Source organism: Mytilus galloprovincialis, chromosome 3 (assembly GCF_965363235.1).
Source record: "Mytilus galloprovincialis chromosome 3, xbMytGall1.hap1.1, whole genome shotgun sequence".
In the NCBI taxonomy this organism is placed as follows: Eukaryota; Metazoa; Mollusca; class Bivalvia; order Mytilida; family Mytilidae; genus Mytilus; species Mytilus galloprovincialis.
In genome coordinates, this window is record NC_134840.1 from 60,007,060 (window position 1) to 60,033,979 (window position 26,920).

General features: G+C 33.4%; 2 protein-coding genes across 4 annotated transcripts in view; both read right to left on the reverse strand.

The window, feature by feature from the left end:
• LOC143068500 (uncharacterized) overlaps positions 1–17,908 on the reverse strand; it is a 33,252-nt gene extending 15,344 nt beyond the window's left edge. The window contains exon 1 of the mRNA XM_076242610.1: positions 17,851–17,908. The gene's annotated coding sequence lies outside the window, so the exon portion shown is untranslated. The remainder of the gene's footprint in view (positions 1–17,850) is intronic.
• A 1,668-nt stretch (positions 17,909–19,576) lies between these two features.
• LOC143068503 (monocarboxylate transporter 12-like) overlaps positions 19,577–26,920 on the reverse strand; it is a 39,783-nt gene continuing 32,439 nt past the window's right edge. For all 3 annotated transcript variants that reach the window (XM_076242611.1, XM_076242612.1, XM_076242613.1), the window contains 3 exons: positions 24,996–25,142; positions 22,366–23,511; positions 19,577–21,726 (listed from right to left, as the gene is read on the reverse strand). In XM_076242611.1, coding sequence (XP_076098726.1) covers positions 21,518–21,726; positions 22,366–23,511; positions 24,996–25,142 — 1,502 coding nt within the window. In that variant the 3' untranslated portion in view covers positions 19,577–21,517. The remainder of the gene's footprint in view (positions 21,727–22,365; positions 23,512–24,995; positions 25,143–26,920) is intronic.

The window sequence follows — 26,920 nt, forward strand, 5'->3', positions numbered from 1 at the left end:
AAAGGAAAGTCCCCAATCAAATGTCAAAATCAATAAGTATCTAATGGTTATTGTACTTCTACATCCATGACATAATTTATTACAGACATCTGAAATACAAGTGTAAAATATATCATATAGGTGGCATTACAGACATCTGAAATACAAGTGTAAAATATATCATATAGGTGGCATTACAGACATCTGAAATACAAGTGTAAAATATATCATATTGGTGGCATCACAGACATCTGAAATACAAGTGTAAAATATATCATATTGGTGGCATCACAGACATCTGAAATACAAGGTGTAAAATATATCATATTGGTGGCATCACAGACATCTGAAATACAAGGTGTAAAATATATCATATTGGTGGCATCACAGACATCTGAAATACAACATGTACAAGGTGTAAAATATATCATATTGGTGGCATCACAGACATCTGAAATACAACATGTACAAGGTGTAAAATATATCATATTGGTGGCATCACAGACATCTGAAATACAAGTGTAAAATATATCATATTGGTGGCATCACAGACATCTGAAATACAAGTGTAAAATATATCATATTGGTGGCATCACAGACATCTGAAATACAAGTGTAAAATATATCATATTGGTGGCATCACAGACATCTGAAATACAAGTGTAAAATATATCATATTGGTGGCATCACAGACATCTGAAATACAAGTGTAAATTAAAATATCTCGTATCTTATGGTTATTGTACTTAAGTATATTTTGCTAACACATTTTGAAGTAATGCATGCACCAAACAACTGAGATAATTGAAAAATAAGTAGTGTAAATAAAAATTGTTATTCCAAATTTGTTTTTGTGCTCAAAATACATTGCAGAAAAACAGACATGCAAGATACAAACAGTCTTAAAGCTTGTTACTATCTGTACAGACAATTACTTGCTAACAACAATAACAAAACTACCTGAAAGTAACTTATGATTATATACCCACAAACTGTATTGTGAAGGAGATTGTTTAACAGTACAGTGCAGTATACATAGTGTAATTAAGCCAACAACATGGACAACAGGTGTTTCTTATAATTACAATTATTCAATTAACTCTATTATATCTTTATCGATACAATTTTGTGTATACTGTTCTGATGAACTAAGTAAACCTATTTACCAGGTATTTAGTTCATTTTAACATTGTTATATAATTGAATTGTCTATGTACTTAAAATAATATAAGTAATACATGTACATTTGTCCTTTAAGTAAATGATTTGAATATTTTCTGTTTCTTAATATATTATAAATGCAATGGCTACTGTTACATTGAAGAAATGTAACAAAAATAAAAAAGTTATTGTTACATTGGAGACTAATTACTGGAATGCAGGGTTGGTTAGGGAACTGATTAATTATGAATGTAACAATAATATTGTGTCTACAGTTACATTGTGTTATTGTTACATTAGATTTATAAAACTTTAACCTTAATTATGTTTTGTTGCGTAATTCTTCGATGTACTTTATAATGAAAATAATAATGTTAAGGCCACACCAATTTAATTTCTTGTTATACGGATTTTTGGACTCCAAAATTTGGGGCAAGCGAGCGATTTGAAAATTTTAATAAAAAAATATTTAATTTGCAAATTTTTGAGGCAAAGCTTGAAAAGTAAAGGCGAGAGATAATTTTTTTTTGTAAACATAAAATAGTAGGTTTTGACAATATTAAAGCTTGATTTATCACTTGTACTTTGACATTTCTTTAATTTCTGAAGTATTTTTTCCCTGTTCACCAAGAAATAATTAAATCTGGTCTATGTATATGTGACTGACAATGAGACAATTCTCCATCCAAGTCATAATCAGTTTGGGGACAACCCCTTAATGTTATAAATATCCCTTTTACATGTTTTATGAGGGATCAATATAAGTTGTAATAAATTTGTTTGTACAAAAGGGCTCATATTTTCTCAAAGAACTATATATCTATCTGGTATTAAATGGTCAAAACATGTCCAAGAATTTTGTAATATTCCTGGACTTTAACCATGCAAGGATTACTATACAAATCCTTGAACCATGTTAACACATTTACTTTAACAGTTTAATATTATTCAAAATAAGTGGACCTCTCTTTTAGAAAAAGTTGTTTAAAATATGATGTTACTCTCCTCTTTTTGTGTACAAAATTCTAAGTTTTCAAAGGTTTTGTATAGAAGAACTATACAAATCCTTGGTATTTCTATTTTCTTTTCTACATCAGTAAAATGACCCCTTGTCTGAGGGAGGGCTGTTCTCAACCTGATAATAAACAAGAGGCTCTCAAGAGCCTGAATCGCTCACCTGGTAAACAATGCCTTATTGAACATATTGAACCATGCCAGGCAAACATGTACAGCTAACAATTCTTCAATATTACAAATATATATGACTAACTAAACTAAACACATTTATTTCTAAAAAAACAGTTGTTGGCATGACACGGGTTATGTTCTTCTCATATATTTTATGATAGTATGATACTAAACCCCTAACGGGAGGGATTGTACCTGATATTCATATGATGAAGACATAATCTTTCAATCAGTTTAATTGAGGTCTGGAGCTGGCATGTCAGTTAACTGCTAGTAGACTGTTGTTATTTATGTATTATTGTCATTTTATTTATTTTCTTTTGTTACATCTTTTGACATCAGACTCGGACTTCTCTTGAACTGAATTTTAATGTGCGTATTGTTATTCTTTTACTTTTCTACATTGGCTAGAGGTATAGGGGGAGGGTTGAGATCTCATAAACATGTTTAACCCCGCCGCAATTTTGCGCCTGTCCCAAGTCAGGAGCCTCTGGCCTTTGTTAGTCTTGTATGATTTTAATTTTTAGTTTCTTGTGTATAATTCGGAGTTTAGTATGACGTCCATTATCACTGTACTATTATGCATATTTTAGGGGCCAGCTGAAGGACACCTACGGGTGCGGGAATTCTCGCTACATTGAAGACCCATTGGTTGCCTTCGGCTGTTGTTTGCTCTATGGTCGGGTGGTTGTCGCTTTGACATATTCACCATTTCCTTTCTCAATTTTAACTGTTTATAAATAAAGAAATGAGACCAAAACACAAACACTTAAAACTTAGCAATGGACTGTGAAAATGAGGTCAAGTTCAAATAAAACCTGCGTAACCGACATATAGATCATAAAATATTTTCATACACCAAATATAGTTGACCTAATGCATAAAGTATTAAAACAAGAGGCTCTCAAGAGCCTGAATCGCTCACCTGAATTTTTTTGGTTTAATCTCATATCAATGATTATTTTGGCTTTTCAATTTATTTAAATGTTCTTTGAATCGTCCTATTTTCTTCAAAAGCAAAAAAAAAATCATTTTCTCCTATGTTCTATTTTAGCCATAGGAGCTATGTTTCTTGACATACAAGGAAATGAAATATAAAATTTATACTAGATACTCTGAAACTCTAAAACTCATTTAGCCTAAGTTTGGCTGAAATTGATACAGCAGTTTCAAAGGAGAAGATTTTTTAAAGTAAGTCAACATGATGAACAAATTGTGAAAAAAGTCTTTAAAGGGCAATAACTTCTTAAGAGGTCAATTGACAATTTTGGTCAAATTGACTTATTTGTAGATCTTACTTTGCTTAACATTTTTGCTATTAACAGTTTATCTGTATCTATAATAATATTCAAGATAATGACCAAAAACTGCAAAATTTCCTTAAAATTACCAATTAAGTGGCAGCAACCCAACAATGGTTTGTTTGATTCATCTGAAAATTTCAGGGCTGATAGATCTTGACCTAATGAACATTTTTACCCCAGTCAGATTTGCTCTAAATGCTTTCGTTTTTGAGATATAAGCCAAAAACTGCATTTGACCCCTATGTTCTATTTTAAGTAACGGCGGCCATGTTTTTTGACGGATCAAAAATCAAAGCACACACTTTGTGCAGGATAATCTAAGGAACAATCATGCTAAGTTTCATCCAAATCCATTCAGCAGTTTCAGAGGAGAAGATTTTTTAAAGTTAGCAAATATGATGAACAAATTGTGAAAAATTGTCATTAAAGGACAATAACCCCTTAAGGGGTCAATTGACAATTTTGGTCATATTAACTTATTTGTAGATCTTACTTTGCTGATCATTTTTGCTGTTTACAGTTTATCTTTATCTATAATAATATTCAAGATAATGACCAAAAACTGTAAAATTTCCTTAAAATTACCAATTAAGTGGCAGCAACCCAACAATGGTTTGTTTGATTCATCTGAAAATTTCAGGGCTGATAGATCTTGACCTAATGAACATTTTTACCCCTGTCAGATTTGCTCTAAATGCTTTCGTTTTTGAGATATAAGCCAAAAACTGCATTTGACCCCTATGTTCTATTTTAAGTAACGGCGGCCATGTTTTTTGACGGATCAAAAATCAAAGCACACACTTTGTGCAGGATAATCTAAGGAACAATCATGCTAAGTTTCATCCAAATCCATTCAGCAGTTTCAGAGGAGAAGATTTTTTAAAGTTAGCAAATATGATGAACAAATTGTGAAAAATTGTCATTAAAGGACAATAACCCCTTAAGGGGTCAATTGACAATTTTGGTCATATTAACTTATTTGTAGATCTTACTTTGCTGATCATTTTTGCTGTTTACAGTTTATCTTTATCTATAATAATATTCAAGATAATGACCAAAAACTGTAAAATTTCCTTAAAATTACCAATTAAGTGGCAGCAACCCAACAATGGTTTGTTTGATTCATCTGAAAATTTCAGGGCTGATAGATCTTGACCTAATGAACATTTTTACCCCATGTCAGATTTGCTCTAAATGCTTTCGTTTTTGAGATATAAGCCAAAAACTGCATTTGACCACTATGTTCTATTTTAAGTAACGGCGGCCATGTTTTTTGACGGATCAAAAATCGAAGCACACACTTTGTGCAGGATACTCTAAGGAACAATCATGCTAAGTTTCATTCAAATCCATTCAGTAGTTTCAAAGGAGAAGATGTTTGAAAAATTGTTAACGACGACGACGGACGCCAAGTGATGAGAAAAGCAATCATGGCCTTTTAGGCCAGGTGAGCTAAAAATAAATTACCAATTAAGTGGCAGCAACCCAACAATGGTTTGTTTGATTCGTCTGAAAATTTCTGGGCTGATAGATCTTGACCTAATAAACATTTTTACCCCATGTCAGATTTGCTCTAAATGCTTTCGTTTTTGAGATATAAGCCAAAAACTGCATTTGACCCCTATGTTCTATTTAAAGTAAGAGCGGCCATGTTTTTTGACGGATCAAAAATCGAAGCACACACTTTGTGCAGGATAATCTAAGGAACTATCATGCTAAGTTTCATCCAAATCCATTCAGTAGTTTCAGAGGAGAAGATTTTTTAAAGTTAGCAAATATGATGAACAAATTGTGAAAAATTGTCATTAAAGGACATTTACCCCTTAAGGGGTCAATTGACAATTTTGGCCATATTAACCTATTTGTAGATCTTACTTTGCTGATCATTTTTGCTGTTTACAGTTTATCTTCATCTATAATAATATTCAAGATAATGACCAAAAACTGCAAAATTTCCTTAAAATTACCAATTAAGTGGCAGCAACCCAACAATGGTTTGTTTGATTCATCTGAAAATTTCTGGGCTGATAGATCTTGACCTAATGAACATTTTTACCCCCATGTCAGATTTGCTCTAAATGCTTTCGTTTTTGAGATATAAGCCAAAAACTGCATTTGACCCCTATGTTCTATTTTAAGTAACGGCGGCCATGTTTTTTGACGGATCAAAAATCTAAGCACACACTTTGTGCAGGATAATCTAAGGAACAATCATTTTAAGTTTCATTCAAATCCATTCAGTAGTTTCAGAGGAGAAGATGTTTGAACCAGGTGCTCCACAGGGCGTAGCTTTATACGACCGCAGAGGTCGAACCCTGAACAGTTGGGGCAAGTATGGACAAAACATTCAAGCGTGATACAGCTCTGAATTTGGATTGTGATCAAATTTTTGACATTACATGGTTTTTTTTTACACAAAACAAATGTCAAGATTTTACAAATCAATTAAAGATTTCTTCTTCAAACTTTTTAAATCTAAAATTAAATAGTTGACACAGCATAGGTTTCTGACACAGAATGAATGTGGTCTAATGAACTTAAAAGTTTTTTTTTTGCCTTTGAGCAATTCACTATGCTGTTGAATATTAATCCTCTCAAAAAAATGTTTGAAGAAATTTTCTTTTTATTTATGAAATCTGAAATGAGAAAAATTTAACCCCCCCCCTTTTTTTTCACATCCCCGTTTCCCTTTTTCCAAAACTGATATCAATTCAAATTTCTAATGGAGTTTGCAACAATAACTACTCTTTTAAATACATCATAAAATATTAAAATGTAAAATAAAGTGCTTGTTATCACTGAATGGTAAAGATTGGTTGGTAGTAAAAGTGAATATACATTGTTTATTGTATAAAACAATAAAAAAAACTTCATCAGCAACATTTTATATTGGCAAATTTCCAATGAAGTTATTTACATAAAGTTATTGGCAAATAAAAATAGAAAATGACATCATAGTCATGTCTGGCAAATGTCCAACATACATTATCTAAAAACATTTTAGATAAGATAAGGAAAAAAAGCTTCATCAGCAACATTTTATATTGGCAAATTTCCAATGAAGTTATTTACATAAAGTTATTGGCAAATAAAAATAGAAAATGACATCATAGTCATGTCTGGCAAATTTCCAACATATATTATCAACTACTATTCTATACAAAGAAAGATAACTCCAATTGAAAATTAATTGCTATTGCACAATATTGTGCAATTAGATATTTCTTGCTATTGTGCAATACTGTGCAATTGAAAATTTCTTGCTATTGCACAATACTTGATATGGAATCCTGATTTGGACCAACTTGAAAACTGGGCCCATAATCAAAAATCAAAGTACATATTTAGATAAAGCATATCAAATAAGCCCAAGAATTTAATTTTTGTTAAAATCAAACTTAGTTTAATTTTGGACCCTTTGGACCTTAATGTAGACCAATTTGAAAACTGGACCAAAAATTAAGAATCTACATACACAGTTAGATTTGGAATATCAAAGAACCCATTTATTCAATTTTTGATGAAATCAAACAAAGTTTAATTTTGGACCCCCATTTGGACCAACTTGAAAACTAGGCCAATAATTAAAAATCTAAGTACATTTTTAAATTCAGCATATCAAAGAACCCCAAGGATTCAATTTTTGTTAAAATCAAACTAAGTTTAATTTTGGACCCTTTGGACCTTAATGTAGACCAATTTGAAAACGGGACCAAAAATTAAGAATCTACATACATAGTTAGATTCGGCATATCAAAGAACCCCAATTATTTATTTTTTGATGAAATCACACAAAGTTCAATTTTGGACCCTTTTGCTTATTTGGGCCCCTTTTTGGCCCCTAATTCATAAACTATTGTGACCTCAACTCCAAAAATCAATCCCAACCTTCCTTTTGTGGTCATAAACCTTGTGTTAAAATTTCATTGATTTCTATTTACTTATACTAAAGTTATTGTGCGAAAACCAAGAATAATGCTTATTTGGGCCCTTTTTTGGCCCTTAATTCCTAAACTGTTGGAACCAAAACTCCCAAAATCAATCCCAACCTTCCTTTTGTGGTCATAAACCTTGTGTCAAAATTTCATAGATTTCTATTCACTTAAACTAAAGTTATAGTGCGAAAACCAAGAAAATGCTTATTTGGGCCCTTTTTGGCCCCTAATTCCTAAAATGTTGGGACCAAAACTCCCAAAATCAATCCCAACCTTCCTTTTGTGGTCATAAACCTTGTGTTAAAATTTCATTGATTTCTATTCACTTTTACTAAAGTTAGAGTGCGAAAACTAAAAGTATTCGGACGACGACGACGACGCAGACGACGACGACGCAGACGACGACGCCAACGTGATAGCAATATACGACGAAAAATTTTTCAAATTTTGCGGTCGTATAAAAATTGTTAACGATGACAGACGACGACAGACGCCAAGTGATGAGAAAAGCTCACATGGCCTTTTAGGCCAGGTGAGCTAAAAACACAGGTCAAAGTACGGCTTTTACACAGGGCTTTGATACAGACCAAACAGCAGGCTATAAAGGACCCCAAAATTATTAGCGTACACAATTTGAACAGGAAAACCAACGATCTAATTTATATATCATGTATATCCAAACGGGAAAATACCAATGAACAACATCAACAAACGATAACTGCTGAACGACAGGCCCCTCAATCAATCAGGACAGGTGCATAAACATGCAGCGGCTATGGATAGTTTTGTTTCACTAGCATACAATATAATTGCAGTTGAAGGCAAATCCTTCAGAAGTTCTTTGTACTTTATTCTAACAACAAACATTTTTTGATAGGGAATATAAGTAAGGGGGAAAGTAACCAATTTTTTGTTCTTTACAGGTATTTCCACTGTTATAAATTTATATCGGAGCACTCCCGCTTTGGATAAATAGGTTTCATGCTGAAACAAATATTTTCACAGATATTTACAAAGTGTGGTGGGGTTCTTTTATGTTTAAACTCGTTATATACATGTTAGACTGTGATTTTAAAAACAAATGTTGATATCTTTTTATAATATTTACAAAAAAAAACGGTGGGGGAAATGGACATGACTACATTTCCGGATGCGGGAAGCGGGAATATAAAACAAATTAAAAGATTCTGTTTTGAAAAAAATAGGTGCAGGCGGGTCCGTCGAACAAGGAATCAAATTGGTGTGGCCTAAGTAAAGTTATTTAATTTTTTCAAAATTTCTAATCAATTATGTTAAAAGACAACATGAAACAACCTCACATGCTTTCAACAAAGATATTGGACGAAAACTGAAACATCGCAAGAGTAAAAATAAACAACATATGAACATGATGAAGCATGGCACTGAGACATTGCTAGTTTCAATAACTTCAAAAGGGATTCTGCAGAGTGGAATTGTAAAGTGTTCAAAACTGACAAGTACATTGCTGCAACACTGGTTTGTGATGCCTACTGTAGAGTGGTTTCACTAAACCATAGGCTCTCAAGAGCCTGTGTCGCTCACCTTGGTCTATGTGCATATTAAACAATGGACACAGATAAATTCATGACAAAATTGTGTTTTGGTGTTCATGATGTGTTTGTAGATCTTACTTTACTGGACATTCTTCTTGCTACAATTATCTCTATCTATAATGAACTTTGCCCAGTAATTACACTGGAAAATATATTCTAAAAATTTACAAAAATTTACAAAAATTTACAAAAATTTATGAAAATTGTTAAAAAAATTAGTATAAAGGGCAATAACTCCTTAAGGGGTAAACTGACAATTTTGGTCAGGTTGACTTATTTGTAGATCTTACTTTGCTGAACATTATTGCTGTTTACAGTTTATCTCTATCTATTATAATATTCAAGATAAAAACCAAAAACTGCAAAATTTCCTTAAAATTACTAATTCTGGGGTAGTCCAGTGGCTACAAGCATATTTCAGACAAATTGTGCACAGCCTGCTACAAGCATGAAATTTGGCATAGACCTTCCTCAACTATTACTCTTTTATTTCAGATAAGGAGGCATTTGAAAAAAAATGTCTCACTTCCGGTAAAATCCAAAATGGCGGACATTATACTTAAATCGGCCCAATATCGAAGGAGAAGGCTAGTATGTGAAAAGGTATTATTATCATGTTGCTATAATAATATTTGGTACAAACCTTTGTTATGTACTACTTTTGGATATATTATATAGATTAGATGTCTTTAAAAACTGTACTTCTGGTAAAATCCAACATGGCAGACATTGTACTATAATAAGCTTATTTTTTAGGGAGGGTGATTGAAATGTGTTTTAACGTATTGCTACTATCATTAAATTGTGCAGGAACCTTTCTTTGATGTTTCTAAGGGATACATTGTATAAGACACATGTCTTAAAAACCCTTACTTCCTGTAATATTCAAAATGGCGGACTTAGAAATATCATTTTTTTTATTTTGATATTCAACTTCTTTTCAAAATGTGAAGAAAGTGGGTTTTTCTGTGGTGGTCATTAAATTTTAGCCATTAAGTTATCCTCTAAACCACGAATCATATTCTGTTGTTGATATTTAAATACAAAGTTAACACTTCCGGTAAAAATTTGACATAAATGTCGTGTTTTGGATAGATTGATTGAAATAAAATAAAAATCACTTATGTACTAAAACATTTTAAAATTTACCACTATGTGACCCAAAAAACATGTTAATTCCCAGTCACCACCACATGCACACGATGCAGGGTACGAAAGATTGATTTTCAACATTAACAACAACCGCGGCAACCTTTCTTACATCCACAATATTAATGTGCATGCTTCTGACAAAATGATGAGGCCTCAGAAAGAGTTTTAAAAGTGATCCTCTTTGTCCTTCGTCATCCATTAGCACCTGGACTGGGTAGCATAAGAGTCAATTTCAAGCTCGTCAAACACGTGTCGTAGTATATTGTACTTTTTGCATCCTGGAAAAGACTAGACTAAGTTGAGGGAATAGCCTCAATAAGCCTTCCCTTTTGCGTAAATAGTTATTTCTTGCTTTGATAACCATGCTAACCCCATCTGATAAGTTTGTGCGATCTTACAGTAAACACCGGTGATTTAGGCGGACCAATTATCATTCTATATGTTCATACCTGTCAACTGACCCGGATTCTGCGGGTGTGACCCGAGATTTTCACAATTCTAAGGGATCACCTGGATCACCCTCCGGGTCATTGAAATAACCCGGAAATTCCGAAAATGACCCGATTTCACCCGTATTTCTTAGCCTTGAGATTGATTTTCATAAGTAATATCTTTGAAATACCGGCAAATTCGTAATTCTTCCATGAACATGCAGTTCATCTAGCTATGTAAACTGTCAAATTAAGTGACCCATTAAGTGCATGGCTTCACTTGACAGCTTTGGTGATTAACACCAATTACCTTAGCTTTAGGTCGTAAATAAATTGCCCTGTTGTTTTACAAAGATATTTCAACTAAGAGTTACTTCCCCTTATTTGTCACCATTCAAAATTATTCCTTATATTTTACGTTTTATGGGTGAAAAAGATTAAATCATAATAATATAAAATTCAAATACATATTGAAAAATAACTTTTCATTATTTTTATACCTTTATACAATTTTTAAAAAAAAGTTGAAAATTATTTTTTACATTTATACTTCCTTTAACTGTATTAATATATTTTATCATAGTCTAATTTCCTTGTCTATTGCAATATGAATGTCATACATGTAATACCTCTACATGGTATGTTTAAAGGCTAGTAGTCTCATTAAAAAAAATCTTAGATGATGACAAAAAGTAAAGGACATAAGACTATGATACATAAGTTTATAAAAATCTTTAAAAGTGTAATGAAATAATAATAAATAAGATTTAAAATGACTTAACCAAGTGAACATGCATTGATGTTTTGGTATCTTTGATATACATTATAAGAAAATGTACCATAAATACTGAAATTCAGCTCGAAAAAGTTCGTACGCGCTATGACCTGAGATTTGATTCTTCAATGCAGGTCATGACCTGCATTTTCATCGTCACAGGTTGACAGGTATGTATGTTAAAGTCACATCTTCAAATGCCATCAATGTCTCCCATGCAGTCTTTTTTCCCCTTTTCAAGCAAACAGAGAACAACCGGTAAATACATGGATCACAATATGTGTGTGTGTGATCACTCATCGCTAGTGCATTTGAAAGGTCATTGGTAGATATCTATCCAAAGCTTTTCCCCCTCCTAAAAACAATCCATAGTTTGTCTAGGTACCCCTATGTCACGGAATAGCGAAACAGTAATGACAGCATCATCAGTAACGACTGTTCGAATAATGACTCGTTTAAGTTCGTGTTTCACTGCATCAGACACATGCACCATGATTCTAGTGTCAGCCTTTTAATGTGAATATGGTGCTCAGCTTGAAATACTTCATGTGGTGGTTAAGATAGAATATCCTGAACATGTGTTGCTAAAACTACCGTATGCATCCAAGACTTCATCCACTCTTGTAACAGTTTCACGGGTTTTTTTTTACGGTAAGGGCATAATACCCTATCCGCATACTCATTATGAAATACCTTGAAACTGTAACAACAGTGGATGTAGTCTCAGATGCTTACATAGACAATACCAGTAGTTTGAAGGCTGCTACAAGAAACAAGAGCTACTTTTAGGGGAAAGCGAATACATAGACAAATCCAGGGTCAAAACAAATTTCTCAAAATAGGCTTTTTCTGAGAGATGACGACATTAAGAAAGAACTTTTAAGTTTTTATTCACAGGAGCTTGATCAATAGATTTTGAGGAAAAGGTAGTTGTAGCAACAAATGCTCAGGATGTTCTGTGTTATCCACCACATGATGGTGTTTCAAGTTTAATCTCATTTTAACATGAAGAGGCTTATACTAGAATCAAGATACATGTGTCTGATGCAGTGATACACAGACTTAACTGAGTTATGACTCGAAAAGTCGATACTGATGTTGCTGTCATTGCTGTTTCGTTATTCTGTGACATAGGGGCAGACGAACTATGGCTTGCATTTGGAAGTGGGAAAATATTTAGATATATATCTATCCATGACCTTTCAAATGCACGTTTACTTGAAAGGGAACTTTGTTGTTGACATGGATGGCTTTTAAAGATGTGACTTTATGATTAAGAATGATGATTGATCAGCCAACATCACCAGATATGGATTTGATAATGTCATTGATAAAACGATACTGGTTTTGTAGTAAGATCGAACAAACTTATCAGATGGGGTTTACACAGCAAGAAAACATGTTTTTGGAAAAAGAAAGATTTATTGATGCTATTTGAACGACTCGGTCTAGTGTTTTTCTGCATGTAAAACATGCAATATACCATGGCGGGTGTGGATGAGTAACAAGCTTGGAATTTGTTCCTATGCTAACTAGTCCAGACGCTTATGAGGCTATTTGAACGACTCGGTCTAGTTTTTTTCAGCAGTTAAAACGTGCAATATACCATGGCGGTCGTGGATGAGTAACAAGCTTGGAATTGGTTCCTATGCTTACTAGTCCAGACGCTTATGAATGGCGAAGGGGAAAATATGATCAATTGAAACCCTTTTGGACAACTCTTTGTGCGGCCTCTTCACCTCATCAGGAGCTTTTACATTATTGATTTAAAAAACAATTCTACAGACTTTTTAAATGAGGAGAATCAGCTCTCTGATTGTGAATAAACATGTATTTGCGGCCATAAATCAGTAATTTTAAAGATGTTTTAGTACTTAAGTGATTTTATTTTATTTTAATCAATCTATCCAAAACTCTACATCGAAGATCTTGACTAAGGACTCATCTTTAAAATTCACGCCATATTGGTTTTATTTACCGGAAGTGTTAACTTTGTCTTTAAACATTAACTATAGAATAGAAAAAAGAGGTTTAAAGGATAACTTAAAGCCAAAGGTTTAATGACCAGCACAACAAAAAAAAACAACATTGCTTTACATTTTGAAAAAAGTTGAATATCAAAATAAAATAATTATATTTTGTATATCCGCCATTTTGAATATTACCGGAAGTAAGGATTTTAAAGACATATGTCTTATACATTGTATCTATTAGCAGCATCACAGAAAGGTTCCTGCACAATTTAATGATAGTAGCAATACATCAAAACACAATTCAATCACCCTCCCTAAAAAATAAGCTTATTTTAGTAAAATGTCCACCATGTTGGATTTTACTGGAAGTAGGGTTTTTAAAGACAGCTTATCTATATAATATATCCAAAAATAGTACATAACAAAGGTGTGTACCAAATATTATTATAGCAGCATGATAAAAACAAATTTTCACACACTAGCCACTGATACTGGGCTGATTTAAGTATGATGTCCGCCATTTTGGATTTAACCGGAAGTGAGACATTTTTTTCAAATGCCTCCCTATCTGAAATAAAAGAGTAATAGTTGAGGAAGGTCTATGCCAAATTTCATGCTTGTAGCAGGATGTGCACAATTTTTCACAAAGCTGCCGTTCTAGGGCAGCAACACAACAACAAGTTGTCTGTTTTGTCTGAAAATTTCAGGGCAGATAGATCTTCACCTGATAAACAATCTATTCCCTGTCAGATTTGCTCTAAATGCTTTTGTTTCAGAGATATAAGCCAAAATCTACATTTCGCCCCTATGTACTATTTTTAGCCATGGCGGTTGGTTGGCAGGGTCACGCCACACATTTTTAAAACTAGCTACCCAAATGATGATTGTGGCCAAGTTTGGTTAAATTTGGCCCACTAGTTTCAGAGGAGAAGATTTTTTAAAAAATACTAAAAGTTGAGAAAAATGGTTAAAAATTGAGTATAAAGGGCAATAACTCCTTAATGGATTAACTGACAATTTTGGTCATGTTGACTTATTTGTAGATCTTACTTTGCTGAACATTATTGCTGTTTACAGTTTATCTCTATCTATAATAATATTCAAGATAATAAGCAAAAACTGCAAAATTTCCTTAAAATAACTAATACAGGGGCAGCAACCCAACAACAGGTTGTCCGATTTGTCTGAAAATTTCAGGGCATATAGATGTTTGACCTAATAGATTGTTTAACCTCATGTCAGATTTGCTCTAAATGCTTTGGTTTTAGAGTTATAAGCCAAAATCTACATTTTACCCCTATGTTCTATTTTTAGCCATGGCGGCCATCTTGGTTGGTTGGCAGGGTCGTGCCGAACATTTTTTAAACTAAATAACCAAATGATGATTGTGGCCAAGTTTGGATTAATTTGGCCCAGTAGTTAGAGAGGAAAAGATTTTTGTAAAAGATTACTAAGATTTACGAAAAATGGTTAAAAATTTACTATGAAGGGCAATAACTCCTAAAGGGGTCAACTGACCATTTCGATCGTGTTGACTTATTTGTAAATCTTACTTTGCTGAACATTATTGCTGTTTACAGTTTATCTCTATCTATAATAATTATAATATTCAAGATAATAACCAAAAACAGTAAAATTTCCTTAAAATTACCAATTTAGGGGCAGCAACCCAACAACAGATTGTCCGATTCATCTGAGAATTTCAGGGCTGATAGATGTTGACCTGAAGAACAAATTTACCTCCTGTCAGATTTGCTCTAAATGCTTTGGTTTTTGAGTTATAAGCCAAAAACTGCATTTTACCCCTATGTTCTATTTTTAGCCATGGCGGCCATCTTGGTTGGTTGGCCAGGTCACCGGACACAATTTTTTAAACTAAATACCCCAATGATGATTGTGTTTAAGTTTGGTCTAATTTGGCCCAGTAGTTTCAGAGAAAAAGATTTTTGTAAAAGTTAACGACGACAGACGACGACAGACGACGACGGACGCAAAGTGTTTGGAAAAGCTCACTTGGCCCTTCGGGCCAGGTGAGCTAAAAAGCGTCAGACAGAAACATGCTCTAAAAACAACAAACATTTTTTTGTTCTTGATGTGTAGAAATTGCCATTGTAAATAAATAAAAAAAAATATATATATGCGATATTGTAAAATTAAAGATTAAAAATATTAAAAATACAGAAACCTTAGTCTCAACTTACATTGAAGTGCATAAACGTAGCAATAACACTATGTACAATAGAGTCCCCAGTGTCTGCGAGGCCTGTGATATCAGGCATTAGCTGATTTCGTCATACATGTATCAACACAGTTACACAAACAAAATCACTCTTATTAATGTTTTAGCCTTCCGAAGGGATAAAAAATAATAAAATTGATAAGTTCTAGAGTTAATTAATAACTGCAATCCCGTGATTTACCATATTTGACCAATTTCCATAAAAAAAAATTACATCATCAGATAAAGTTTGTTTTATTTAACATGTTTAAGTCAAATTTATATCAGATTGAAATAATTTTTGCTCTGCATCCTTGGCAGTGTGTTTGGTTCAAACTCAGCAATATTTCGTAGTATAAAATCTTTTCTTTATTCAAAATAAGCTATTTTTGGAAGGCATGCACGAAATCACCGGACATTGGAGGAACTCTCAGAACAGGGTTATATTAGAAGGAGAGAGGACGAAAGACGATAATTACACATAAAATGTTACCGACTTTTCTGTAAGTGGGTGTTAATTAGTTGGGATCGACTCTCTCACAGAGGGAGATTTTGTCCTAATTACATACCTGAGTAAGAACGGAAACACCCGACATGTCATAAACTGACTGGAGATACAATTATTGAATGTTAATCAGATTTTTTCTGATATTTTTTATTAAGTAATTAAAAATTAAAATTTTATGTTAAAGTAAACTTATTACCAATAGAAATAAAACGAATATCCGTCTCATTGCCGTCAATGTTTATTTCAACAGTCATAACAGAAAGTCACTTTTACGTTGTTCCCGATAAATTTCTCAATTGCTAATATTCCTTTCAGTCATTACCGGTCACCGTAATTAAAGTACTTTGCATATTTGTATATTTTCTATGATTATTACCTGCCAATTCTCATAAACAGAAATTGACAGGTGAAGCATAAATCTTTGTTTAAAGCAATGTAGTGTTGAATAAAAATCGCTCACTAACTTTCCTTTAAACCCTCATAACTTTGTCATTTCTTTATCTTTTTTCACCGTAGACAGACGGTTGATTTTGAAATTGCGCGTCAAATCTTTTTCCAAATCATTAACACCTATGCACTGCACTGTTACTAAAAATACACCTGAACTTTAACGACCCAGTCACTGATAACAATCACGTAACATATGCGATTTATCTAATAGCCGAACTGCTCGCGGTAACAGCCCGGTACATCAGAGGGCCATGTCAAGTAGGTGATAAACATGTTGGTTTCTTTATAATTTTATCATTTTTCTCTGATCCAACTGCTATCCTGGGGATGCTAATTTTGTATCAAGCAGAGTGTTCACTCTCCTTTTCATATAACCTCCTTGGTTGAATGAAGTGAAGTCATAAGTCTTAGGTGCGCGAATACACCAGACTGCGCCGTAACCGTAGACACAAATATTATTGTTACCTGGTTGCATTCGTTATTAATCAATTCCCTAAGCAACCCTGCATTCCACTCATTAGTCTCCAATGTAACAATAGCATTTTTATAGTTGTTACATTTTGATGTAACTGTAGCCATGGAAGCCAGCACAGGCACTCGTCTCAGAAAAAAAATTTCCCATATACCTTTATATGTTATATAAATCTATATATAGGAAAAAAATATTCTGAGACAAGTGACTGTGGTAGCCAGTGCCTATAATAAACATTACACCAAATGTGTAACAGCAAAAAATGAAAAACCGCTGAACATTTTCACATGTTTACAAATAGCTTTAATGATGATAACATCTGGACTTTCACACTGACTGCCTAAGAGGAGGCCCCTCCAGCCATGCTTCAGTGATTCCCTATATAATTAACAAAAAATTTCATACAAAAAGGGGGACACAGGCCCCTGCCCCCCCTTTTTAACCCCTAAATCCGCCTCTGGACAGAAGATGTTTTTACACTGAACATAAAGGCAGTGTTAGTGACGTGCATTAGTCCCAGTGTGTGTTTCTACAGTACTGACTCAAAATCCAAAGAGAATATCATTATTTTTAGCCGATATCATCCTCTACGACTACCGTCATCGTGACCTCCCTTTTCTACGAGTTACATTGTGTATATAGTTTGTCCGTCTTAGAATACTATGTTTTTATAACTACAATACCCATCAACCATTAATCTGGTTATTTACCTGTTCCTTTTTTGTTTTACCTTGCTTGGTTTCAGTTTCGTTTCTTCAATAATCGATACGCGGGAAAGGTGTAAATGAAAACGCTATAAAAGGGAGATAACGCATACCTACACATGTCCGTCTGTCCGTCACCTGGGTTTAGAAAACTGTTAAAATTATTTGACTTTTGAATCAAATGTTTTTCGATTAAAAGTGGTTCTGGGGGGGGGGGGGGGGAGGGGGTATGGATTTTTTTGGCAAAAAAAAGGTATGTTTCCAGTTTTGGGAGAAAAAAAAATATTGTTTGTTTCACCTTCAGCTTCCACTATATGTGAGGAATTCTTTTTTTTTTCGAATTTCGGGACCTCGGGATTTCGTGTTTTTAAGCCCGGGATTTCGGGATCAGGTGTTTTTTAGCCCGGGAGTTCATATGTAATGCTAAAATTGAAAGAAAAAAAAATTTGTTTTCAACTTGTCGCCAAAAAAAAAATAGATTGTTTTTTGCCGAAGGCGTAAAAAAAAGTTTGTCCGAAAAAAAAAATACCGGATGATGATAGCCCCCGCCCCCCCCCCCACCCCCCCTAGAAAATCAAATGGTTGCTTTAATGGTGACCATTGAATGTTACATACATGACTGTGCCACTGATGACTGATTGATGTTTATCCTGTAATTAGCCAACTATTGTACAAATAACATACAAATAAATTTTTATTTGTACGTGTACTTGTACTAAACAACATCAATATTAACAAAGCAGCTAGGCTGAATTAATCTTGAAAAAATCACGAAAGACTAAAAGACATCTATCACTCCAATCTTGCCAATCTATCGTATTCCAAATATATCAATGAACTTTGAAAAGTCCCAGATAACTGGCGTCATGCAAGTGTATGTCCAGCATTTGAAAAGGCGACAAACCCGTTCCTATAAACTATCGCCCTATACCATTAACACTCAGATGCTGTAAACTTTTGAACATGTTATAGGTCCTTATAGCTAGTCATATCATTTTTAAACATTTAGAACAAATACAATTTCATATGACTAGTACAACATTGTTCCTAGCTAAGTTGTTTCGTATATATTTCATTGGTGGTATTAAATTTAAGTCACCACTGCTTACTTCATAGATGTTTCATAAGGTTAAACGGTGACAATGTATATTTCATATATTTTACAATGACTTTTCATTGCTTGGTGACTATTGGATGTTTTGTTTGATGTTAATGGTGACCATTGAATCTTACATATATGACTGTGCCATTGATGTCTCATTGATGTTTATTGGTGACCATTCAATGTTACATGCATGACTGTGCAATGATGACTGATTGATGTTTATTGGTGACCATTCAATGTTACATGCATGACTGTGCAATGATGACTGATTGATGTTTTATATTGGTGACCATTCAATGTTACATACATGACTGTGTCATTGATGACTGATTGATGTTGATTGGTGACCATTCAATGTTACATGCATGACTGTGCAATGATGACTGATTGATGTTTTATATTGGTGACCATTCAATGTTACATACATGACTGTGTCATTGATGACTGATTGATGTTGATTGGTGACCATTCAATGTTACATGCATGACTGTGCAATGGTGACTGATTGATATTAATTGGTGACCATTAAATGTAACAGACACGACTGTGTCATTGATGACTGATTGATGTTTATTGGTGACCATTCAATGTTACATGCATGACTGTGCAATGATGACTGATTGATGTTTATTGGTGACCAGTCAATGTTACGTAGATAATAATTCTTTTTTTTTTATTCCGTAAGCAAATATACAGCTCATAGGATTAAATACATACACAAATTATACAGTTTACATATACATATACAGCATTAATATATAGCGGAGTTTGGCATATAATTTACATTGGTAATAAAGGTACATTTAACAAAAAAATTAAGTGTTCCGAATTTTCTCTGCCTCATACAGGTATTTACCCAGATTATTTAATTCTTTAATATTTCTTACAGATAGTAATTGAACTAATTTGAAGGTAGATGGGTTTCTATAATAATATATCTTAATATATTTACTTCTGACATTTACATATTTATCACACTCTAATATAAAATGATATTCGTCTTCGATTACTTTCTTACTACACATATTACAAACACGCTCATTTCTGGAAATATTAAAGTATCTTCCAGTTTCTACATTAAGTGAATGTGAATTGATTCTATATTTAGTTACATATGACTGGTATAAACTGTTCAATGGTCGATTCAAATAAAATTGCAAAGTATGTCCATCATGTATATATTGATATAAATTACATTTTGAAGTATTTTCGAAAAAAGACAAGCCTTCAGCTATATAATTATCAACAATTCTTTTTTTTAAATTCATGCAAAAATAATTGACTATTTCCAACACTTTGTGCTAACCATATATCATTAAATCCATACCTGTTTAGTATGTCTCTTATTTTACAACTCCAGTTGAGTCAGTTATCATTCGGTTTAACAAAACTAGATTCGTACATGTCTTCATAAATACTACTGAATATACAATTATTAGATTCTAATAACTTCAACCAGTAACGTACCATTCTTACATATCTATTTACATTCATAACTGTGCAATGATGCCTGATTGATGTTTATTGGTGACCATTAAATGTAACAGACATGACTGTGTCATTGATGACTGATTGATGTTTATTGGTGACCATTAAATGTAACAGACATGACTGTGTCCTTGATGACTGATTGATGTTTATTGGTGACCATGAAATGTAACAGACACGACTGTGTCATTGATGACTGATTGATGTTGATCATTGAATCTTACATACATGACTGTGCATAGATGACTGATTGATGTTTATTGGTGACCATTGAATGTTACATGCATGACTGTGTCATTGATGATTGATTGATGTTTATTGGTGACCATTGAAAGTTACATACATGGATGGGTCATTGATGACTGATTGATGTTGATTGGTGACCATTGAATGTTACATACATATATGGGTCATTGAGGACTGATTGATGTTTATTGGTGACCATTGAATGTTACATGCATGACTGTGTCATTGATGATTGATTGATGTTTATTGGTGACCATTGAAAGTTACATACATGGATGGGTCATTGATGACTGATTGATGTTGATTGGTGACCATTGAATGTTACATACATATATGGGTCATTGAGGACTGATTGATGTTTATTGGTGACCATTGAATGTTACATGCATGACTGTGTCATTGATGATTGATTGATGTTTATTGGTGACCATTGAATGTTACATAAATGCCCGTGTCATTGATGTCTCATTGATACTATTTGGTGACCATTGAATGTTGCATACATATATGGGTCATTGATGACTGATTGATGTTTATTGGTGACCATTCAATGTTACTAGAATGACCTGTTTCATTGATGTGTTTTGGTGATCAATTATAAAGTGGGTTCTTTTCTTATTGGTTGGTTTTGTTGACCACTCGATGTTTCAGAGATGTCTCATTGAAGTTTTACTCTACACATACTTTTTTATTCTTAAAGATGTCATCTATGTACTATATGTATATAGTACTAAGTATGAATAGAAGGATGATTTAAGTCAAGAGACGAACGAGATAGCAACCAAGCACAAATAACAAACAGAATTTAAGGATCAATTCTTCAAATGATTTTATATCTAGTAGACAAGGATGAATTAATTTGTCGATTCTCCATGGCCTATATCGTTTTTCTGACATTTCTGTTCTTCCACTTCGCTATTAACTTCTCTGTTCTTTTGTAATCTCTGTTCCTCTAATTTCATGACCCAAGAATCACAAAACAATGCTAAAGCTCCGATAATCATCCCACAACCAATGACATAAAACGTAGCATTGTAAGATCCCGTACTATCTCGTATATAACCTAAAAGAAGAATTAAATATATGAAAATTTAAGAATACTAGTACTTATGACGCTACCCCTATTTATCCTCTCACATAATCCACATACGTTTGACGGAGACCTGTAAAGCTGGAAACATAAAGTATACTAGTAATACAATGACACATAGTGAAAATATGAAAATACAGCTGTATACTAGTGTCTGATGCAATGAGGTACCTTCCCGTTGACTGCATGTGTACAACTAGAAGGTGGGGATTTTTTTTTATCAAAGTTCCATCAGTATATATGTGCGGAAGAAATCAGAAACCCATTGATTTGTTTTTGTTGTCTTGTCTGTATTTGGGGAATATTTTTTTAAATCCTTTCTTTATAAGATAATCAACTCTACCGGTAGAGCAATTCAAACAAAGTTGTAGGACATAAATGTTCTATCAAATTGTGTTTCACTGCTTACACGTTCAGTTATGCCATTTCCGATGGTTTCAGCTTATGTAATTTCAAAGGTTTTTTTCTTATTTATTTTTTTCCTCATTGCTATTTATTTGATTGAACGTTAGGATTTTTGGACTGAATATAACAAAGTCATGACTGAGTCAAAAGAGTTTAAAATACTAGTAAATGAATAATCCAAATAACTAGGACATAATTAAAACATACCCATTAATGGTGCCATGATCGATATTGATATGCCATGCACAAGTATCAATAAAGAAAGTGCAGAAGGTAAATTATCGGCGCCGACGCTGTCTACCAATAATAAAGGAACAAATGGAAAGTAAATTGAACCAAACAGTCCGTTCACAACGCAGAACATTGCAAAACTGGTAAAATTAGTAAAGAAATTGTTGAACATAGTAACGGTACCAGTTATAAATAAGGTAATTCCTAAAATATTCGTTCTTTTGATTTTCTTAGAATCTGAAATCCAAGCAACTGAGAATCTAGCCACAACATCACATGCTCCAAATAGCATAACAATGATAGCTATTTCTTCGTCTGAAGTGTTGTTTTCACGAGCAAACGGAGGAATGTATGTAATGGTCAAGCCACAACTGAAAATACAAAAGTATGCTACAAATAATACGAGTTGAAGTTTATGGTTCTTCAAAAGTTTGAAATCAATCAAACTTGTCAATGATGTCTTTGTACAACATGTTGCTTTTGACTGTGAGCACCTAGAGACACCAACTTTCTCATTTTTACTTAAGTTGTGTATAGAACATGAAATACTTCCCGTACTGGTATACAAGTCCAGTGAGCTTCGACAAAGTTCCTTGGTCATACTCAGATTCTTTTCGTTGTAAGATATACCAAAAGTCTCCTCCAGTTGCTTTAATTTTTCGTCTTCTTTGTCGTTTAAAATTTGCGAACTTTTCTCTTCTATGGAAGAAGATATATTTTGATTTGGTCCGAAACCGAGGTCTTTGATATCCTCATTTGAATGTTTTTTCTCTTTTGCTGATTTTGAATGGACCGACTGACTAAGCTCAGCTTCTTTGTTGGTATATTTAAGAAGTTCTTCTTTTTCGATATTTCCCTCTATCGACCCGGCAGTCTCAATCAACGGTGGCAACGGGCGCAACAGCATTGCGACAATCAAATTGTGAAACAGAATCCCCGATACAAAAATCAAGGCGCCTTGTAGTCCATACACATCTATCAGCACCTGAATTATCTTAGGAAATACCAAACTGCCAATGCTTGCTCCTATGCTTGAAAAAGCATTTGCAAAGCCACGCCTTTTATCGAAATATGAAGACAGAACAACTAATCCAGGACCTAAAGTTAGTGCGCATCCAGTACCTAAAATATAATACTATGATTATTTCAAAAAAGAAAATGTAGCATTTCTTTGAGAAATCACTTTTGTTTACTAAGTATTCATTTATGTTCAGTTGTATATATTTAACTATTGGAAACTGAGATCCTTTTCTTTTGCTATAACATTTTTTTTTTGAGAATTTTCTCAAAGGTTGTTACCAATTATGTGTGCAAGTCAACACTCTTGTATTTTGGATCAAGAAACGTATACATGAAAATACAACTACGGTGTTATGAACAGTTATAAAGCTATTGAGTATTATATATAGTAGTCTTGATTATTGAGTAGATATAGGAAGACATAGTATGAGGGCCAATGAGACAACTCTCCATCCAAATAACAATTGATAAAAGTAAACCATTATAGGTCAACGTACGGCCTTCAACACGGAGCCTTTGCAGGGGCGGATCCAGCCATTTTAAAAAGGGGGGGTTCCCAACCCAGGACAAAAGAGGGGGGTTCCAACTATATGTCCCCATTCAAATGCATTGATCGGCCAAAAAAAGGGGGTTTCAGACCTCCCGGACCCCCACCCCACTTGGATCCGCCAATGATTGGCTCACACCGAACAACAAGCTATAAAACGCCCCAAAATTACTAAAATTAGTGTAAAACCATTCAAACGGGAAAACCAACGGTCTAGTCTATATAAAAACAAGAAACGAGAAACACGTATAAATTAAATAAACAAACGACAACTACTGTACATCAGATTCCTGACTTAGGACAGGTGCAAACATTTGCAGCGGGATTAAACGTTTTAATGGTACCAACCCTTCTCCCTTTTTCTTTTTCGTTATACTATAACATCACAACATAGAAAACTGACACACGATAAAATATCAATTGGAAGGCTTAACTCAAGCAAAAAACGTAAATTAACATACTATAAACGAATACTGAATTTAATCTGAGGTTCTCTCGATTATTTTCTATATTTAATTTTTATGTTTAAAATGTATGTGTCAACTTGTTTTGGTCGTTCTTTCATTATTATAAAAATTAAGGAGAAGTTGTATGCACAGGCACTTGTCTCAGAAAAAAAAATCCTATATACCTTAATATAACAATTAAGATTTACGGCATAATACGTTTAAGTAGGATTGACAACCGAGAAATCGAAAAATAACGGGAATTCGGGACTGGATGTCATTTTTCAAAAAATTTAGTTAAGTACCTTGTGTTATATTAAGGTATATAGGGGGGAAAAAATCTGAGACAAGTGCCTGTGGTTGTAGGATTGACAATGTGACCACTATCCACCAGAGTTCAAATGAAGTGGATGTAAGCAATTACATGTAGAATTCAACAATGAAAAAAAAAACTATTTATAATAATGTTTTCTTTTGAGTTTATACAGACAGAATCTTTGAAGTTAACGGATACATTTAATGGAGTTCTAATGGGGAAAAAAACATGTTTCATCACCAATTTCCAATTGTCTTGGCAATGATAAATAACTTACCAAACAAAACACTTTGCGACAGAATCAGAAATGCTACGTCTGGTGCAAACGCGTTCAGTAGATATCCAGCAGGAACAAACATTGAACCAATCATGACTAACTTTCGTGGGCCAAGTAACCTAGTTCCCGAAGAAAGTATGAACAACGCTGAAAATATTCAATTTAAGATGTCGTTACAATCTAGGTTTTAAAAATGTTATTGCTCAAATTTCGGCGAAGATTAATAAACTATACTGGAGACTTTCTACAAGTATTTTAAATCAGTGCAGTTTTATCATGTTAACACATGACATGGGTAAAATCTCTTTGTTCTTACTGTGCTATAATCTTAATAATGCACAGCTAAGGTTTAACGACCTCAGATAACTGCACAGTTCAAATCTATTCTTACCTTTAGGGGCGTTTCCTGGATTCTGACAGGGGCGTTACATGTATTCTATAAAATTAAAAAATACCAACGAGGCTTAAATTAAAATATTGTTTGTTTGCAGTTTACCGACCGACCCTTGAAAATCCTCCCGACTGTGAAAATTTTATTGCTTTAAATTTGAAGAATTTTTTTTTAATACTTCTATTGACGCGATCCGGAACTTTGGGTCCTTTCCGGAAATGATTTAAAGTCTGGGTCAATTACGCATTTCAAGTTCGGTTTTTCTTAGCTTCCCGTCAAGCGTTCATGTGACCATTTAATGATAAAGCACATGGAAATTGTTTACAGGTATCCATGAAGTCACGGAGGAGTACTTTCGCTGTCGTCTCGTGTCAATTTTAAGACAAATAACAAACAAAAAAGTTTATTAGTAAACTGTTTATACAGATTCAGGCACATGTAATGATGTGTGATGATATCATTGACGATGATGCAGCGGATATTCATAACTGACACGATAACCATTCTGTCTCAAACAAATCGGGTACAGAATCTGTGGAGCCTGACTTTATGGAACCAATTTCAGTGGTTAAAAAATTCGACAGCAGCTTGAAGTATGGCATATTTTCTACAAATCGTTGTGAAGACGACAAAGATGAAACCACTCCTCCGTGACTTAAATCTTCATGGATATCTGTAAACACGCCTGTACGCAGGTACGGAGGAAGGGCTCATTTGAAATGTTAATGGATATAGATCATGCCAAATCAATAAGAAGCAACCGTAACTACACAAAGATGTAGAGAAAATAAATGGTTAGCTTGAAAAATAAATATACTCTCTCTATATTAAATCTATCTTCGATTGCAATGAGTATGCTCCTTTAGGATAAGGGGGGCTGCCCCACTCATTTCAATTATTCTTTCTTACAATATTAAATATACCCAAACTGTGTGGCCTGTGTGAATTCAATTAAAACATGTCCTTAGGAGCTATGCTGCCAATTTTTTTTATGCATTAAAAACATTTCAGTACAGGCCATTTACTTTTAATGGGGTGCTATGGATTTCACCCCAAACTAGATTTCTTTGGTTTTCATTAAAGCCTGGCAAAAATATAACCTTATCACATATAATTAAATATTGTTAGAGGTATGAAAACAGTCGAATGTCTTAATACTTTTTTTTCAAGTTGCCTTTTTTTCAATTGAGGAAGATTCAATGGTTATTTTTTTTTATTAAAAATACACTCTTTAATACATTGTCTTATAAGTCTTTAATATATACATTTTTCTGATGAAAATACTCTACTCATGAAAACATTCTAGTCAAGAAGCATACATGTCTGAATATATTTCTTTAAAACAGTTCTAGTCATAATGACATTCCTTGTTTATAAGTGTTTAATAATTATACCATATTTTATGTCATAAATTGGATAATGACACTATGTTAAAGTTTCAGTTTTGGTTAAAAAGTTTTTTATCTGAAAATGCCTGTTCATTTGATGTTGGTTTTCAGCATGTCCAGTGTTTGTTGTTTTAAAATGTTTTTTT